The sequence below is a fragment of the Prenolepis imparis genome, unplaced genomic scaffold (genome assembly GCF_030444845.1).
Source record: "Prenolepis imparis isolate NDT839.2.m4 unplaced genomic scaffold, iyPreImpa1.0 SCAF_9, whole genome shotgun sequence".
Lineage (NCBI taxonomy): Eukaryota > Metazoa > Arthropoda > Insecta > Hymenoptera > Formicidae > Prenolepis > Prenolepis imparis.
Window position 1 is genome coordinate 18,272,026 of NW_028141167.1, and position 19,580 is coordinate 18,291,605.

Consider the following 19,580-nt stretch of genomic DNA (forward strand, 5'->3'; position numbering starts at 1 on the left):
TTGAGTTCATATCGAATTTCATCAAACATGAACGCAACACAATTATTTGTTAATATCATCGTTTCATTTGCATCTGTTTTAGATGTCATCAACTTTCCCTCAACATACAAAAAGCTTTCGCACGGCAACGTGTACAAATCCTGGTGGTGTATAGGTATCCGTATCTCGTCGCTATGTCCAAGCGATGTGTTGGCATATGGATTGTATGTATGTGTCTCAACCTTGACGATACGATCATCAAAGACTGGCTCACCGCCAATATTCAAAATGTCAATCATCTTTTCGTACGATGAATCCCAATGATTTTAAAAATTCGCGATTCAATGCGCTGAGTTTCTTTTTAGTGTAACGAGATCTCTGATTCGTGTCACTTGATACCGCAGTCGTCGCAGTCACTGCAGCTGCTCTCGCAAAAGTATTATCCCTCGTAATGTCCCTCGTAAAATTATTGTCTCTCACATGCTCCGTATCATTTAGCACAACCATCACACGCTAATTTTGTCGACGCCGTACGTGCAATCTTACAGTAATTTCCTCTTCTCGAAAATCCAACAATCGTCCTTCTTGATTAACAATACGTATCGTTAAATCAGTAATGCTCCGTACAACGATCGGGAGATAAATGATCTGTGCAGGCGTTTCCGATATCTTAATCCTGGCGGCACGCTCGGTGAAAATTCATGTATCGTGTGTACGCGCTTGTCATTACTGTACGCACCAGTGGTGACGCTACATTCTATACGAATAATATTCACACTAATAATATTTGTGGCAGTATACGCCACACGAAGCGCGGCAGCGCGTAGTTCCGCCGCCGCCGCTACGCGGCGCGCACCCGCGAAAGAAATCAGCAAACCAAAGGCGCGTGGGCGGCTATATACGCCGCGCGCGCCTAGTGCTTGGCGCCTCCGCTAGGCGTCGCACGCCGACTTTGTTTCCCCGAAGGCGAGATTCTCGCCGACGGGAATATAAGCAAGACCCCCTGCGGAGTTAGTACGATTTTTCTTCAGCGCAGTTACGCTCACAGAAGAAAAGTAACCACTCCACAAGGTGCCTCGACGCCCACACTTCTTCCGTGATGATAGGACAACTGCACGACCACGGAAGGAAACGAGAACATCTCCCCCCGAGGGAGAAGCGACATCGGGGTCCGGAGACGGACACATCCGACATCCTTACACCTCCTGGCGAGGAAAGGCTCTGGCCTTCCCCGCCAAGGAGCCGGCGCGTCTTCGCCTTCACTTGGCGCACACCCGTCCCCTGGCGCATCCTCGCCTTCGCACGGCGCTTCCCGCCAAGTATCAGGCGCTGCCGCTCCTTCGCCCGGCGCTCTACGCCAAGTCACCGGCGCTCCACGCCACAACTCCGGCGCAGTCCGCCAAGGACACGGCGCTTCGCGCCCTGGTTCCGGCGCTGCCTCGCCCTCTACCGGCGCTACACGCCACGATTCCAGCGCTCCATGCCCCGGCGTTACACGCCACGTTTCCGGCGCTCCACGCCCCGGCGTTCCTCGCCACAATCCCGGCGTTCCACGCCACAACGATCCACGCTTGAACGTCGGTGCGTGCCGCCAAGGATCCGACAAGACGAAGCCGTCGGCGAAAGGAAAAATACGCCTCCTGGCCGACGTTCCACTGCCGCTGCCCCGGTCTGACAGCCGGCGCCCCAGCTCCGGCGCTGAACGCCCCAACCAGAAAAAAGCCGATTCCGACGCCAAGCGCCCGAGGACATCGCCCCCAAAGCCGCCGAGACAGACGCCTCGTCAGGAGCCTACTCCAACCCCGGTTCCTGATACAACAATATCAGAACCGGAGTTGGAGCTTCACCCGTCATCTCCGATAACTCTCTCATCGGCTGACGAGAGTACAGGACGGCCCCGTACGCCAAGGTCGGTGTTACCTGTCCCGTGGCTACTGCAGCCACAGACCTTCTCCGTGGGGACCCAGACGGACCCGTGGCCGGTGACTCCTTCCTGCAGCCAGGAGACGCAGACCTTCGTCCCTCCAGAGGCGATCCAGGTGGATCAGTGGACGCAGACAAGAAAACGCGGGGGCAACGTAAATACGTGCCACTACTTGCTACACACACCAGACCACATGTAAATAAAAAATGTAAATATACCATGTGTTAAACGAAATTTTGAGTTCCGTTACTGCGCAAATTCCTGCATCCAAATACCTCAATAGCCTACCTTGCGAGCGTTAAATAATAAGTAGCTTATGTCCTACAATATTTATAGGTAAATCTGAATCATGCCATTTTTGAGGTTGCAATATACGATTCGACGAGAATTCCAATAGCGATCCTATATTGTATGGTTTATTAAAGTTTATTCTATAGATGCATTTGATTTCACTCTTTAGAGTATTATGATTGGCGCGAAGCACTATTGCATCTTCATTCTGCTCTTTATTGGAAGGATATTGTGAAATTGCACGTCTCAGATACTCATCTATAGCTTGTAATTCATATGATCCCTCGGGTATCGTAATTTCCTTGTCATCGTTATTGTGCAATATCGCGGCAAGTGAAGCGCGGTCAGTGCGCGAGCGAGTTAGACAAAGGAGACGGCACAGCACGGCACAAAAAAAGAAGAAGCTAAATTTCACACGACGAGAATATATTTACAGAACTATATACAAAAGTGCGTTAATGTTCGAAAGTAGCGACAGAAAAGCGCATGACGATTGCAAGAAGTGCAACCGATAGAACGATCGAAAGTGCTTGTGAAAAAGCGTAAGAAAGCAAAGCGTACTAATCTCGGTCTGTGCGTGTAGAAATCGACAAGACGAGTGCGAGAAAAAGGCGCCGAACAAACGGTCTTTATCCCGCTGACCTTCGAGAAGATTCTGAGACAAAATCACAGTATTTGTGTTTTGTAATATAAAGATATCGAATCTTCTCGAAAGTCGGAGGACAAAGCCGTTTGTTTTCGTCGCTATTGTTTTCGCCCACGGAACGGTTACTCGTGAGCGATTAAGCGGCGGTGATATTTAGCGCGCGAACCGCGCGCTACGACGCGATATAGCGGGGCGCGCCGTGGTGCCATTGGCGCACGGGCGGAAGGCGCGTGTGGTCGCGCCAAATTTGAGCGCGTTAATTGTCGCAACGAGGCGTGCGCGCTCGTTGCACCTTACACACGCATATAAGCACACCCTCTCCTTCTCTCTCTCTCTCTCTCTCTATCTCTCTATCTCTCTCTCTCTCTCTAATCCGCAACATCCCGCCCGCCTCGTCGGGATACGAACGACGAAAGAGTCTAGGGTTTACTGGGGAATAAATCTGATAGTGCGTTATCGCGGCCGCGAACCGGGGGTGTCGCGCGCGCTCGCGAGTTGACAGGCGAGGTTAGGAACCCCGTGTGCAACGTGCTGAGAGCATGGAGATACGCCGGAGGACGAGATTTCACGAGACTGGTGAGTACGCGAGGACGCAATGTAGAAAATTATGAGTTAAGACTATTTACAATAATGTACATTATTTACAGGCGCGATGGGACTCGCGACACGTGGTCTACGCGGGTGGCCCTGCATCCGTGGCGGCTGCCGTCGGCAGTGGTACGATTTTAACCACTGGCCGGGTCAGCTCGCCGACGGAGGTGCGGATGTCCACCACGCGTACTTGCCCGTCCTCTCCCGGGTGTAAACGCGTGATTCGGGCGAGCGGCCACCGGCATGGCGGGGTGCTCTAGCCTTTCACGAGGCACAGCTGGCCTTTGCGGATGGCTCCCCGGGTGGCCCACCATTTGGGCCGCGGAGTGAGCCCCTGTAGGTACTCGCGGGTCCATCGCTGCCAGAGGTGATCCCGCATCTGTTGGAGAAGTCGCCACCGGGTGAGACGGTTGGAAGGTGCCTCCAAAAGTGATGGCTCCGGGATGGCGGTGAGAGGGCCTCCCACCAGGAAGTGCCCGGGCGTTAGAGCGCCCAGGTCGTCCGGATCATCGGACAAGGCCCCGAGTGGCCTTGAGTTTAGGCATGCCTCGACCTGTGCGAGGAACGTGGAAAGTTCCTCAAAGGTGAGCCGGGCCTCGCCGATGGTGCGCCGCAGGTGGTGCTTGACGGCCTTGACGGCCGCTTCCCACAGGCCGCCGAAGTGAGGAGCCGACGGCGGATTAAATCGCCACCGGACTCCTTCATCTGCGAGTCGTCCGATTATGGATTGGGCCTCGCGGCTGTTCGCCTTGAAGAGGTCCCTGAGCTGCCGGTCCGCTCCCACGAAGTTCGTGCCGCAATCGCTGTGGACGACCGTGCACAGCCCCCGTCGTGATATGAACCGGCGGAAGGCGGCGAGGAAGGCCTCAGCGGAGTAATCGCTGACGGCCTCCAGGTGTACAGCGCGGGAGCTAAAACACACAAAAACAACAAGGAAGCCTTTGTAGGCTTTGTGACCGCGGCCCTTTGTTGTCCTGAGCCAGACAGGTCCTGCCAGATCCACGCCGGTCTGCTCAAATGGTCGGCTCGGCGTGACGCGCGTCCTCGGCAAATCGCCCATCACCGGCTGCGGAGTGGCCGCCCGCCATCGCAAGCAGGGAAGACAGCGGTGGATATGGCGGCGAACCAGCTGGCGGGCTCGTGGGATCCAAAATCGCTGCCTGATGTCGCTCACGGTCGCCTGGACTCCTCCATGAAGAGTGCGTTTGTGGGCGGCGTCGATTATCAGGTTAGTGACATGAGATTCCGGCGGCAGAATCATCGGATGTCGTTGGTCGAAATCTAAAACAGCATGTTTCAGCCGCCCGCCAACCCGCAGGATGTCCTCTTTGTCGCACATGGGAGCCAGTTTGCGAAGCGGGCTCCTGGCAGACAATGGCTTTCCGGCATGGATGTCCCGCAGCTCTGAAGGGAAGCCCAAGGCTTGGGCCACTCGGATCCAGCGGGATAGTGCCATCGTCAGCTCCTCCGGTTCCAGAAGCGTAGGCGCAACCTTGCCGCTTGCCGCGCGACGGTGCCGACTCCTCCAGCGCCAGATCCAGGCCGACACGCGAAGTAGACGACGCAGATCAGAGAAACGGCAAAGCTCCGCAGGTTCCCGCACCTCGGCGACCACGTGGCATGTTGAAGGTCGCTGCTCCGGGAGATTCGTCTCATCCGATAGGCCGACGCCCCTCGGCCAAGTGTCCGGGTGGCCGCAGAGGAAATTAGGTCCCCGCCACCACAGCGGATGACGCACCAGCTCTCTGGGCGATATCCCTCGGGAGGCGCAGTCTGCCGGGTTCTCCAGACCAGGTATGTGCCGCCATCGCGCCTCCTGGTTTTCGCGGTGGATCTCTGCGACTCGATTCGCTACATATGTTGTCCATCTTGCAGGGTGTCCTCGAATCCAGCCAAGCGCAACTGTGGAGTCCGTCCACAGGTGGACCGCTGACTTCTCCAGGCCCAGGGAGACGCGGACATGTTCGGCTAGTTTGGCTAAGAGGGCCGCCCCGCAGAGTTCCAGGCGGGGAAGCGATACACGCTTCAATGGTGCGACCTTGCTTTTCGCGACCACCAAGCTCACGCTCGGCCTTCCGTCAATCTCAGCCCTGATGTAAACCACGGCGGCGAAGGCACGTTCGGAGGCGTCAGCAAACCCGTGAAGTTCCAAGGAACTGTGCGGAGCGTCGTGGTGCAGCCAGCGTGGCAACCTGATGTCCTCAAGCACTGGCAGCTCCTCTTCGAGTCTGGTCCACAAGGCGGCGTCCTCCCCGGCCCATGGTGCGTCCCAGTCTAGCTGCTGCAACCAGGCAGACTGGATCAGCAGCTTCGCACGCACGACGATCGGCGCCAGCCAGCCAAGCGGGTCAAAGAGACGTGCGGTTTGAGAGAGCACGGATCTCTTTGTCGGTGGAACGGTCGATGTCAGCCGCACGGACAGCGAGAAGGCGTCATCCCTCGGGTTCCAGCGGAGGCCCAGCACCGAGTGTTCGTCCGTCGGCAGTCGGGCGCCCGTCGTGGTGCCCAGTTGGTGTTCGCGAGGGATCTTCTCCAAGAGGCGATCGTCGTTGGCGGCCCATTTCCTTAGTGGAAAGCCGCCCGCCGTGCAGAGGGCGACCACCTGGTCTAGCAAGCTGCACGTGGCTTCCAGACTGGCCGCTCCGGTGAGTATATCGTCCACATATACGTCATGCTGCAGTACGTCGGCGCCCAGCGGGAAGCGGTCGGCTTCGTCGCTCGCGAGTTGACGCAGCACGCGGACGGCGAGATACGGCGCGCTCGCTAGGCCGTACGTCACTGTGTTGAGCTGGTATTCGCGGATCTGACCCTCTTCTCCCCACAGGATCCGCTGCAGGTCCCGGTCATCTGGATGAAGCTGTATCTGCCGATACATCATTTGGATATCGGCAGCGAACACGTAGCGATGCCGCCGCCATCGAGTCAACGTGTCAGCAAGCGATGGCAGCAGGTTAGGTCCGATGAGCAGGTGACCGTTGAGTGAAGCTCCGGCGCCCGTGCGTGTGGAGCCGTTGAAGACCACGCGGATCTTAGAGCCGGCACTTGAACTCCGGAGCACCCCGTGATGCGGCAGGAAGCTGATCCGGTCCCTTGGTGATGACAGCGCGGCGGCGATTGGCGACATATGTCCGAGTGTGATGTACTCGCTCATAAAGGCGCGGTACAGCATCCCGAAGTCCCGATCGCGGTCGAAGCGACGTTGCATGACGTCGAGGAGGCGAGATGCGGCTCGGCGTGTGGAGCTAAGGTCCGGCAGCCCCTGGCGAAGCGGAAGTCGCACCTGGTAGCGACCGCCTGGAAGCCGTTCGTGCGTGCGCACGAAGTGGTCCTCGCACTCCTGCTCGTCAGCGGTCAGCGGAAGGACGGCACGGGGAGGCTCCTCTGCCTCCCAAAAGCGGCGTACGAGGTCAGCGAGGTCATCTGCGGTGGAGCACTGAAGCGATGACACTGGAGTTGCGACGTGGCAGGCTCCGACTAAGCCTAGCAATACCCAGCCGAAGCGAGTCAGCTGGGCACCTGGTTCTCGAGGGCCTCCTCGGCGAAGACCTTCCGGCAAGGCGAGGTCCAGGTAGACGTCGGCCCCGAGTAGCAGCTCCACAGGATCCTGGCGGTGGAATTCAGGATCAGCGAGGTCGAGATCATCAAGGTGAGGCCACGAACGAGCCTCACCCTCTGAAGTACCGCCATATATGGTGAGGCGCGGCAACACGAGCGGCGAGACGGCGAGTGCGAAGCGCTCGTCGCGAGAAAAGACGTTGACTGCCACGCGACCGCGAGAGGCTCCCGTCTGGACGCCACCCACTCCGAAGATGGCCACTGAGGATGGTGTCCGCGGCAAGCGAAGCCGCTGCGCCAAAGATTCCGCGATCAAAGACGTTTCCGAACCCGGGTCGATCAGGGCGCGGGCCGCGTGACGAGTGCCCGCGCGATCGGCTACTAGCACGCGCGCGGTAGCTAGCAGCGCTGGTCCGCACTCCACTGGCTGCCGTCGCGCAACGTGGACCGTCACCGATGGAGATGACCCGGCAGCAGGAAGGGCCTCGGCTGTGAAGGCGTCATGCAGTGTGGTGTGATGTTTCCCGGAGCACGTGGCACAGGCCTTGGACTTGCAGTCGGCAAGCAGGTGTCGACCCAGGCAGTTCCAGCACCTCTGGTGAGTGTAAACGGCCTCTCGTTTTTCCTGCACGGTCTTCTTCTTGTAGAGCTCGCAGTATGCAATGAAGTGGTCCTTTTTACAGAGTGGGCAGCTGCGGCCTGGATCTGACCCTTTGGTACCCACGTGACTGCTGCGAGAGGCGCGACTAGTCTTCTCCGGAGACTTGGTTGACGACCCGGACTTCACGGCCTGGAGGACCTCCCACGTCATGAGCTGCTCCTGTAGGAACTCTCGGAGCTTGTCATACGAAGGCGGCTCGGACGACTTGCCGAGGGAGCTCTCCCATTCCCGACGAGTTTCGACATCCAGCAGCTCGATGACCAGGTGCACGAAAAGGTCGGTGCAATCGGAGATTGGACGCCCAATGCCCTTGAGAGCGCCGACTGTCGAGAGTACGCCGTGAAAGAATCGGCCTAGTCCGTCGGCTGACGGAGTCTTCAACCGCGGCAACGAGGTAAACGCTGTCAGGTAAGATCTGACTAGAAGGCGCTTGTTCTCGAAATAGGTGCTCAACAGGTCCCACGCTTGTTCCAGGTTCTCCTCCATGGACGGCAGGTTCCTGATTAGTTGCTCAGCATCGCCCTTGACGCTTGTCTTTAGGTAGTGGAGCCTCTCAATTTTGGACAAGGATGGCTCCTCAAGAACCATCGAGCGGAACAGATCCCGGAAGGCTGGCCAGTCCTCGAACTTGCCGCTGAACTGAGGCAGGTTGATCCGCGGCAAGGCCCTGCGCGACGGCGCGGTGTCTCGGGCCCGTTCGGCGAGCTCAGTTTCCTTCGGCTTGGTGAGTTTTTCCTCGAGCTCGCACAATTCAGAGCGCTGCGAGTAATATGCTGACTCTACCTTACTCGGCAGGTCGTTCGTCGTGTAGTCGTCCTCCTTGAGCTGCTTCCAGAAGGCGGCTCGGAGCTCTTCATGCTGCTCCACGAACTTCGCCCACTTATCGTCCAGGACGCGAATCGCGGTGCGGACGACGTGAACGGTTATCTTGGCCGCCCCGATCTTCTTCAGGTTTTCGATACTGCGCAGGATTCGCGCGTGAAGATCGTGCTGCGCGTCGATCATCTGATCCATCTCCATTTTCTGTCACAGGTCACTGGACACGCACCTGGTTACGGAACACGCACTCACTCCGACGGCGAAGTTCAAAAGGTGCCGGACGCGACGAAGACGCGGAGATCCGGCTCGAAGGACCAGCAAATGTGCAATATCGCGGCAAGTGAAGCGCGGTCAGTGCGCGAGCGAGTTAGACAAAGGAGACGGCACAGCACGGCACAAAAAAAGAAGAAGCTAAATTTCACACGACGAGAATATATTTACAGAACTATATACAAAAGTGCGTTAATGTTCGAAAGTAGCGACAGAAAAGCGCATGACGATTGCAAGAAGTGCAACCGATAGAACGATCGAAAGTGCTTGTGAAAAAGCGTAAGAAAGCAAAGCGTACTAATCTCGGTCTGTGCGTGTAGAAATCGACAAGACGAGTGCGAGAAAAAGGCGCCGAACAAACGGTCTTTATCCCGCTGACCTTCGAGAAGATTCTGAGACAAAATCACAGTATTTGTGTTTTGTAATATAAAGATATCGAATCTTCTCGAAAGTCGGAGGACAAAGCCGTTTGTTTTCGTCGCTATTGTTTTCGCCCACGGAACGGTTACTCGTGAGCGATTAAGCGGCGGTGATATTTAGCGCGCGAACCGCGCGCTACGACGCGATATAGCGGGGCGCGCCGTGGTGCCATTGGCGCACGGGCGGAAGGCGCGTGTGGTCGCGCCAAATTTGAGCGCGTTAATTGTCGCAACGAGGCGTGCGCGCTCGTTGCACCTTACACACGCATATAAGCACACCCTCTCCTTCTCTCTCTCTCTCTCTCTATCTCTCTATCTCTCTCTCTCTCTCTAATCCGCAACAGTTATCAAAGTAAAATTTTTTATTCTTAGAATTCACATTTGGTATCGTATGATAAGTTTCAAAGCCTGTTAAACCGAGCACGTAATCATCATCATATAAATCTATAGTTGGAATGTAGCTTACAGCGAGAACTACTTTTGCCAGTCAACGTTAGTGTTAGCGACATGTTGTCAAACTGAATCGTGATGATGGATTGACAGGCTTTATATCAGTCGTTTGAAGAAATCGTAAACACAATTGTCCACAATTATTCTGATTATAATTTTGATAGGATGTGTGATTGTATTCTATTTTCGTAATATTTCAATATTGCACCAATTCTTTGGGTGGTCGTAGATTACCAAAACTATCGAAATATATTGATCGATTTCCCCTCTTTACATATGCTACCCAATGAGTACCGGGACCATCAACGTCATCCAAATTGACGATACCGCTCTCATTTTGTCGCACACCGTTTATCGGTAAATTATTGCGCATGAAAACACCTCTAAAGAATGGTATACGCATACTTCTTGCCAGTTGTTCTAATTGCACATTAGTTGTTACACCTACAGGCATTTTTAGCGTTTTTTTTGACGTTTTTTTTTCTTAGTTGAGAATCGCTGTCCACGCTTGTATGGAGCGAGATAAACTCCACGACCTTCCATAGCACGATTATGACGTTGCATTTCTTCAAGCTGACGTGCACAGCCTTGCTATCATTCACAGCCTTTGCGACTCCCGCTGCTCCACCGGCCAACCAACCGAGAACTCCCAACAATAGTAAAATTGGCAAGATACCATCACGCTTCGTTTCAGGCAGTATTTGTTTCTTCTTCTTTTTCAAAGATTTTTGCACCTTCATCCCCATACCGAATTTTGTCTTTGCTTTCATAGCTGCCCAAACAGTCGTAGCGGCTGCTCTTTCACCAAGAGTCGAATCTCTCGCAGTAATACGTTTTCGTGCTTTCGCAGCGAGTATATTATCAGCAACGTGTCGTTCTCTGAGGGCGTTGCTTCGAGAATATGCAATGTCGTGCTCGCGACATGCGGCATCCACTGGATTAATACCTCGATCACCTCTAGCCAATCGCTTTTCCAAATGAGTCCCCGGACCGCAAAACTGATAGCCTGAAATATGGAATTCGATCGGAAGTGCGTTTATCGTGCGATTAAAGAGACCACTACCTATTTTCGTTGACATACGCTGCAATCGTTTATCATCGGCGCTGGACCGTCGATATGCGTTTGCTGCCACGGTCGATTGTAATGTTTGAAACAGCGACGACAGGTCTGAATCTCTGGATCCGCCTTTATGTGTTCCGGCAGCTTGTCCCACACGTAGTGGATGTGATTTTCGCATCGCAATAAAACTGCTTTTGGCACAAATTGCAGCTGTTCGGCGCTTAAACCGAGAATATCGGAAGCACTTGTTAGCATGGCAAACATTTTTTCGGTACTGAGCGATTCATGGTTCCGCGCAGCTATAAAAAGGCTCTCCATGACTCATTCATCTGATTCCAGATTTGCGAGTGAAAACATTCGGTTCGTTCAGCAATCGACGATAATCAAAGTTACAAATTTCGACGATAAAACACGGTTGATGTCGGATAAAGAAATACGCAGACATGGAAACATGCTGCCGAATACTATACGCGGAATCATTTGCGATTCTTCGAATTGTGGTAAAACAAACGCGTTGATTAGTTTGATAGAAAGCCCGCACGGCGTTTGCTTCGAGAACGTGTATGTATACTCGAAATCGCTTAAACAACCGAAATATCGATATTTGGAAAATTTGCTATCACCGATAGAAGAAATTGATTATTTTACATTCTCTAATAATAGCGATTTTATTCCACCGAGTGAGGCGCTTCCGAATTCCATTTTTGTCTTTGATGACGTGGCATGCGACAAGCAAGATATGATAAGAGAGTACTTTGCAATGGGACGACACTCGAGCGTCGACTGTTTCTATCTTTGTCAAACGTATGCCAAGATACCCAAGCATCTTATACGTGACAATGCAAACTTATTAATTTTATTTAAACAAGATGGGACAAACTTGAAACATGTGTACAACGATCACGTAAATACAGATATGTCTTACGATAATTTTCGCGCTTTTTGCCAGAAATGTTGGCAACATAAATATGGATTCGCGGCGATTGACAAGGACAGTCCGCTGGCTAATGGGCGATATAGAAAAGGATTTAATGAATTTGCAATACCGCAAAGCAATTAGTCGCTTTCGACGCATTGATCGAGCAACGTCTAATTTGCAACATGATGAATAACGATCGTGAAAAGATTGTGAGAGCGATTGCGAAAACGAGCGATTCAAACCGTAAAAAATATCGTTTCTTGAAAACTGGTAAAATGGAGGAGGACGATGCATTGGAGAGGCATTTTAAAACAATCTCTGATCCTCTGAAACAGCTTGTTGAAAATACAGTCGGTGTTGAGTCTGGTGAAGAAAAGATTGAACCATTGAGTATGCTCGGAGAGAAAATAGTTTAAAACAAAGCGATCAAATATATCATTGAGCGGTATAACTTCTAGTCCAAAGCGAATCAAAAGCAGGCGAATGCAACAATTATTGGATGCAACTACTTCTACTCCGATACAAGATGTACAACCAAGGCAATTATTGCATGATAAGACGTCTGTCGAGGAAATTTTCGAGACTTCACCTGAATCGCTTGTGACATCAATTCAACATTCATTACAAACATTCGATGGTCAAAATTCATTGCGAAATCACCTGGGTCTACTTGCTCAAAAATATGTGCCAGCTATATTGAGTCAAGATAAAAATTCCAAGATGGATTACGTATACGGTGTTAAATTTATCGACAAAAGAATGACGCTCGGTAATAAAAATTTCGATGTGGATAAAAATGATAATATAATTATCGATGGATCAAAATACGTTGGAACAGCAGGTCTTTACGAGTTGGTTTTCAAGAAAATTCCCGACGATGAAATATATACTGCGAATGACTTGCAGAACTACAAAAGTATATTAATAAGAACAAATGCGCACAGACGAAATGGTAATGTGAATCATCCAGTATTAGGTAACAAGGGATACAAATATAAATATATAATCGCACATTATTCTCTGATAAAAAATGTGGAAAAGGTATACCGCGTGCTTAAACAATAATAAGATTGATTACGTGCATTGGAATGATCCCAACGAGTTGGTAGATCGTCTGCGATTGGTCGAAGCTTCACGTCAAGCTGGCAACAACGCCCACGGTAATGAAATATTGTCGATTATCGAGGAACTTTACGAGGCTGGTATTATTATAAAATAAGCTATACATCCACGATACGAGTCAGTCTGTCAATATTAGTGGTACCGAAATGTCGATTAATAAATTTGAATTTTCACTTGGAACGTCGAATAATAATTCATATTATCAATGGAATGGATTATTAAGAAATTACGTGCGCGATAACACTCTGTGTCTAACAGTCTCCGGCTATGACGCAAGGTCGCGCAAGATACGACGTGTAGCGCAACCGGAAGATGATAATGATGCAGCCAACAAACGATATGTCGAAGCGAGTGTCAAGCTCTTGAGAGATCAACAGAAAGAAATTGAGAAAAAAATAATCATGCTTGAAAGGAATATGCAGGCGCTATTATTAACGCTGGGTAAAATGGTTGTAACGCAGACTACATCAAAAGATACATAAAAAACTGTACGTGAAATTATATCACATTATTACAAATATTCCTCGATCAAACACCTCTGAAAAGTACCTACTCGTGGAGGAATTGCACGCTCCAGCGAGAAGAAATTTTCCGCGTAGACGCGTCATAGTACGTGGATACGACGACCTGTGGCAAGCTGACGTGGTCGAGATGCGTCCTTATGCAAGAGTCAACAAAGGATACAATTACATTCTCACCGTCATCTATGTGTTGAGCAAGTATGCATGGGCCGTACCGCTCAAGAATAAGAGCGGAAGCGAAACAGCTGACGCTATCGTCGAGATAATTCGAGATAGCAAGAGATGTCCGAGAAACATACAAACCGATAGAGGAAAAGAATTTTACAATGCAAATATGCAGAAACTCGTAAAAAAACACAACATCAATCATTACTCAACGTATTCTGTTATGAAAGCCTCAGTGGTAGAACGATTTAATCGTACTTTAAAGAACAATATGTGGAAAATGTTTATACTTAATGGCAATTACAAGTGGATGCACTGTCCCGACTCGTTGCAGAGTACAATGCGCGAAAACATCGCACTATCAATATGAAACCTATCGATGTTACGCCTGCGATCGCCGAAAAACTTTTAAATACGGTATATAGTAACGTAAAAATTGCTGCTCCGGCAAGATTCAAAGTAGGCTGTCAGGTACGTGTGAGTAAATTCAAGACCATCTTTGAAAAAGGTTTTACGCCAAATTGGACTACCGAAATATTTAAAATTGCCAAAGTACAAAAAACTAATCCCGCGATATATATACTTGAAGATTCGCGCGGAAATCCCGTGGCTGGAGGATTCTACGAGTACGAGTTACATCATGTTGCAAATCCCGACGTCTATCTCGTGGAAAAGGTTTTGCGGAAAAAAGGTGATGACGTTTATGTGAAATGGTTGGGACTAGATAAATAGCACAATTCTTGGATACATAAAAATAATGTATTATAAACATTTATTTAAAATATCTATACATTCTTTATTTTACAATATATTAAAATATTTATCTAATAATTTTATAAATAAGTACAAATATACATATAATATAGTTTTTGCATATTTTTACAAAATATACATATTATACAACAAATATATATATATATATATATATATTATTTACAATGGTATTTTATAATGTCCCCATGGTAATGTATCAGTGGTTTCAGGTATGATATACCGCTTGTCATCGTGAGGACTTAAAGTAATTTTCGTCTCGCGAATGGTGTATACTTCATGCAATTTCGATCTTATACATGACTGACTACGTGTCATTTCAATCTTTTCATTCAAACACCGCGTGTAATCATCAAACGTTATCGTTCTCGCGACAACGTTACTCTTGACACCTTTTACTTTTTTCGTATCTTTCTTGCCATCCACTCGCAAGGCATACATTTTTGCTCTAAGCCCTACAAATTCGGTCATAAGCGCACCGTTGTTTTCATCTTTCATTAGACCGGGTACCTTTTTATTCACGAGCGGTATACCGTACGCATTGTCCGCAGTGTAATCGCTCGTATCAAATTTGTCGAGGTTGCACTTCATATTCTCATACACATCTTCACATTCAATGTGATATACTGTCTGTGTCGGTGTACATTATCCGGCATCTGTCACGATACAGCGGTGACATGTACTCGTGATGAAATTCATATAAACACGTTTTGGAGAAGTCGAGTATGCACATGTCGACATAGATTGGTTTCTAAAATTTTACCTCGAGTTTGCGTAATTCGACAGCGATTAGATTTTCCGAAAAGATGCTTCTACTGTGAAAGTTTGGTTTCGCAATCATTGCCTCTGCACCATATCGCCCATCCGAATGTGTGATGAGTTTTACATCGACACGATTACGCACATTTTCCATCGTTTTGCCGAATACTGCATTATTCATCAATTTATATAAATTCTTTTCAAAATCATTTTTTGCTTGCGTTGTAAATTGCGTATTAAGTTCGATATAATTTCGAAGCCATGGAGATTGCGCGAATTGTAATATGCGATGTATTTTTGTAACGCGAAGGCCGTGTTGCATACATTGCTGCAGGTTGCGGTAGTGTATCACATATCGCTTCTTGTCGTATAGCGTTGCGAAAAGCTTATCTTCCCGCTTGCCTGGCGGCTTGTCGCGTGTCGGGCAAAACGGTAGGTCAGTGTGCGTGTCATGAGCATGCCGCGGATATTCTAAATCTACCTCGAGGATGTAGCCTGTGGGTGAATCAAGTGTGATAGATGATAAATCGAAATGAGATATATCGTCGACCCATTGAAAATCAGCATAAGGCAATGATTGACACATTGTCCATCCATATAAATTATTTACATCGAAATACATTAGATACGAAGATGGTTTCAATGGATCGTACGACTGCATGTACTTGTTATTAACGTATGCATATCTGTTTGAACATTGACTCAATCCACCGCGTATACCGCGTTCGATAAACATTCCCATGTCAATGTCTGTAAGTAATTCGAACGTAATTTTTGTGTGCTTTAACATGGCGTCCCACGTATACCTGGGGAGAGTATAGTAATATGCGGGGTCGAGCCCATAACTCTCGATACATTTATCCCGGAAATTTTCAAAAATGTCGGCTAATAACAAGACGTCGGTTTTTAAATACAGATCGCTATATTCGCCCAGCGTTCGAATGCAGAACCGCTCCCATACGTTTTCAGCGTGCGCGTAATCGTTCTCGGATACAGTGTGCCCGGTCAAGGAACTGTAAAATTATTCGCGCGGTGGTAGACATGTATCATGTAACCTTTCAAAACAGTCAATGTATTCGTATGGAAAGACACCTTTCCGTGTTAATAAATTGAAATTTTCGGTGGATAAATTTTGAAATTTCAATTGTAAAATTTTGAGTTTGTCTTTATTCAAAAAAGATGCCAATTTATCGAGACTAGTATTGAGAAATTTATATGAATCGATAAAATATAATTTAATATGATTTCTCGATTTTTCTTGCTCTAGTTTAACAGTTTTTGTAAATGATATATATTTGTCCTTTGTTATCGGAAGTAATTCGATTCCCCCTTCGAACGCTGTAGCTATTTCCTTAATTATAAAATGTGAGTCGTAACCGGATAAATTATGAAAAATAATGGGAATACAAAAAGAGTCTTTATAATTTAGATTGCAATTTGCGTGCGCGGGACCTCTGTATCGGCCGGTTAGATGACAATGATCGCGTACGCGTGTATCATCATCATGTGTGAATGGTTTTTCACAAATATGACAATGCGTCGCGCTATAAAATTTTTCCCTCGTCTGATGTTAAATTTACCATGAGGACGTTAGTTGCTAAAATATCCTTTACGCGTATCGCTAAATTTTTAAGTTGTTCGAAAAATCATGAAACGCAATCTACACTACGACGTGAATAATACTCGGATAATGAATTATCGTACGAGCATTGTACATAATATGCTATACTAAATACTTGGTGATGTTGAAAGTTTTTTTCTTCTTCCGTCTTTGCTAGCACACATTCGAGGTCGGCGTATACGACAAAAGGAAGCCGTTCTTTTCTGTTGTAGTTGGTGAACGTGAGCCACTTGTCCTTATCGCTCGGTAACCGGATAACGCAATCATTCATCTCTCCGCAGTCTACCGTATGTGACTGCAACTTGTCTTCCGAATGGAAGTAGTGTAAGCATCTGTAAAAACAAATAATTAGTTTCTTTTTTTTTCCCCATATAATATATATATATATATATATATATATATATATTACATTTTTATATATTTTATACACTCGTCAACAAAATTAACGCATATGTATTTTAAGTCAAAATTTCGCATAATTTCAAATAAGCATAACTCCGCTAAAAATGATCGGATTTGAAAAATTTTTTTTTTACTGTCAAGCTTGAAGTCTCTACTTTAAAAACCATTTGTCAGATTTTTAATTTATCCTCCTCCCCCGTACGCTACTGCTTCAAAAGTAAGGACGTGTTTTGTCTCTAAAAAATTGCGTACTTTGACGCACTCCACGGGGTGAAATACATTTTTTTCGCAAATCTTATCATAACTATCGTAAAATGTGGACTTTTTACTACAAATTTTAAAAAAAAGCAAAGTTTGTACGATTTTTTTTTCGCGGAGTTATTACATATGAAAGTTACCCATACATTTTTTCCATTTACCGCCAGCATTAGTATTACCCGACACGCACCACGAGGTTGCTGGTTGGATTTGGCGCATAGTGTGTGTGTATGTGTGTGTGTATGTGTGTGTGTGTATGCGCCCACGCGTGCGTGCGTGCGTGTAAATTTGGGTTCAAATTCCTTAAACAACAATTAGAGCATGCATTAATATGCGTAAGAAGAAGTAATCTGAAGACGAGGCGGGAACACACAATTTTGAATGAGAACATTCCTACATTTCCCTCTCCTAACCATACGCACGCACGCATACGCACGCACGCACGCACACATACACACACACAGCAGAGAGGGTTTGGAGTCATTAAATGGAAAAAATGTATGGGTAACCTTCATATGTAATAACTCCGCGAAAAAAAATCGTACAAACTTTGTTTTTTTTTTAAATTTGTAGTAAAAAGTCCACATTTTACGATAGTTATGATAAGATTTGCGAAAAAAATTTATTTTACTCTGTGGAGTGCGTCGAAGTACGCAATTTTTTTTAGACAAAATACGTCCTTACTTTTGAAGCAGTGGCGTACAGGGGAGGAGGATAAATTAAAAATCTGACGAATGGTTTTTAAAGTAGACTTCAAGCTTGACAGTGAAAAAAAAATTTTTCAAATCCGATCATTTTTAGCGGAGTTATGCTTATTTGAAATTATGCGAAATTTTGACTTAAAATACATATGCGTTAATTTTGTTGACGAGTGTATTTTTTATTTATTTTTATTTATTTATTTATTTATTTAACGGGACTCATCCCTCTAATACAAACAAACAAAATTGAAAATTTTATGTATTAACATCAGTAAAAGACATAATTATAATAATAGACAACGCAATATAAGTATTAAAAATCAGAAACAAAAAATACGTGATAAATCAGTGAAAGCATTTCGACAGAGATCGTTTGAATGAGTAGAGCGAACAGTGAAAGAAATCGACACGATCTGAAAATTTATTCGCCAATATGCTAAGTTTGTTTAGCGGTTTAAATTTACCAAATGAAGTACGATGAAATTCTTGACCGAAAATTGGACTGATTCTGAGAGGCCTAGCTGGGATACGCAAATTTACTCGTTCCAATAATTCCGAACAACAGATATGGCCGCTGATCAATTTATATAAAAACAGTAAATCTAAAAAACTGTTCTATCTTCTAATGTGCTTAAATTAAGCTTCTTCAAAATTACATCATACGTATGATCGGAGAAACGCATTGGCCTGTCCGTAAGAAAACTCATCCTGCGGAGAAATCGATGCTGAACTCTTTCAATTAGAATGCAACAACTCTTCTGATTCGGATCCCAGACAATCGAAGCATATTCCAGCTGAGACCTAACAAGCGTGCAATACAACAATCTTATAGTAAAAATATTTTTAAAATACTTGAAAGAGCGCATTATAAAGCCAAGTTTTTTAAACGCCCAACTCGTGATATTTCGAATATGTTTACCAAACGATAAATCTGCGCTAAAAGTGACACCCAAATCTCGTATGTCATCAACAACTGATAGAGAAAACCCACCTATTATGTAGTCGTGCTTATACACTAATCTTTTATGATTAAAACGAACTACATGACATTTAGATAAATTAAAGTGTAATTTATTCCTATTGCTCCAATGGTCAAGGCGAAGCAAATCTTGCTGTAAAAGATCCGCATCCACAGAGTTATCCACCCGACGAAAAATCTTTAAATCATCAGCATAGAGCAAAAATTTACTATGATAAATTATTTCTCCAATATCATTAATAAATAAATTAAATAGTAACGGGCCTAAATGAGAACCTTGTGGTACGCCTGATGACGCTTTTATAACTCTGGATAGACAATTATTGAACTTAACGGTCTGCAATCTATCAGTTAAATAACTAGTTAACCATTTTAATATGTTACCCCCAATGCCAACGGCACGCAATTTGCAACGCAGTATAGCATGGTCAACACTATCAAAAGCTTTTTTAAAATCGGTATAAATAGCATTCACCTGGGAGCCATCCTCAATTGTTGCGCTTATAAAATCCTGATACACCAATAAAATCATAACCGCAGAACGACCAGCAATAAATCCATGCTGCTGCTCAATCAGTACATTCTTCATCATTAAAGCAAGTTTATTAGTAATCAAATTCTCAAATATTTTTGGTATAATATTTTGCTTACTTATAGGTCTATAGTTGGAGACTAAAGACCTATCACCGCTCTTAAA

General features: G+C 46.9%; 2 protein-coding genes across 2 annotated transcripts; one reads left to right on the forward strand and one right to left on the reverse strand.

Annotated features, from left to right (window-relative positions):
* Positions 1-3,687: 3,687 nt before the first annotated feature.
* On the reverse strand, positions 3,688-8,504 carry LOC145940256 (uncharacterized). The gene is made up of 2 exons (XM_083045169.1): positions 8,436-8,504; positions 3,688-8,388 (listed from the first exon to the last, which is right to left on the reverse strand). The coding sequence occupies exons 1-2, from the start codon at positions 8,502-8,504 to the stop codon at positions 3,688-3,690; spliced, it is 4,770 nt and encodes a 1,589-aa protein (XP_082901295.1).
* Positions 8,039-9,045, forward strand: LOC145941254 (uncharacterized). Its single transcript, XM_083047261.1, has 4 exons — positions 8,039-8,055; positions 8,122-8,371; positions 8,443-8,598; positions 8,680-9,045. Exons 3-4 carry the CDS (start codon positions 8,503-8,505, stop codon positions 8,986-8,988), a joined length of 405 nt encoding a protein of 134 aa, XP_082903387.1. The 5' UTR covers positions 8,039-8,055; positions 8,122-8,371; positions 8,443-8,502; the 3' UTR covers positions 8,989-9,045.
* Positions 9,046-19,580: the final 10,535 nt, after the last annotated feature.

Coding starts and splice junctions, on each gene's coding strand:
- LOC145941254 (XM_083047261.1), top strand. CDS start 8,503: ATGCTGCTCCACGAACTTCGCCCACTTATCGTCCAGGACGCGAATCGC. Junction 8,599..8,679: donor GCCGCCCCGATCTTCTTCAG/GTTTTCGATACT, acceptor TTTCTGTCACAG/GTCACTGGACACGCACCTGG.
- LOC145940256 (XM_083045169.1), bottom strand. CDS start 8,504: ATGAAGAGCTCCGAGCCGCCTTCTGGAAGCAGCTCAAGGAGGACGACT. Junction 8,389..8,435: donor CACGACGAACGACCTGCCGA/GTAAGGTAGAGT, acceptor GAATTGTGCGAG/CTCGAGGAAAAACTCACCAA.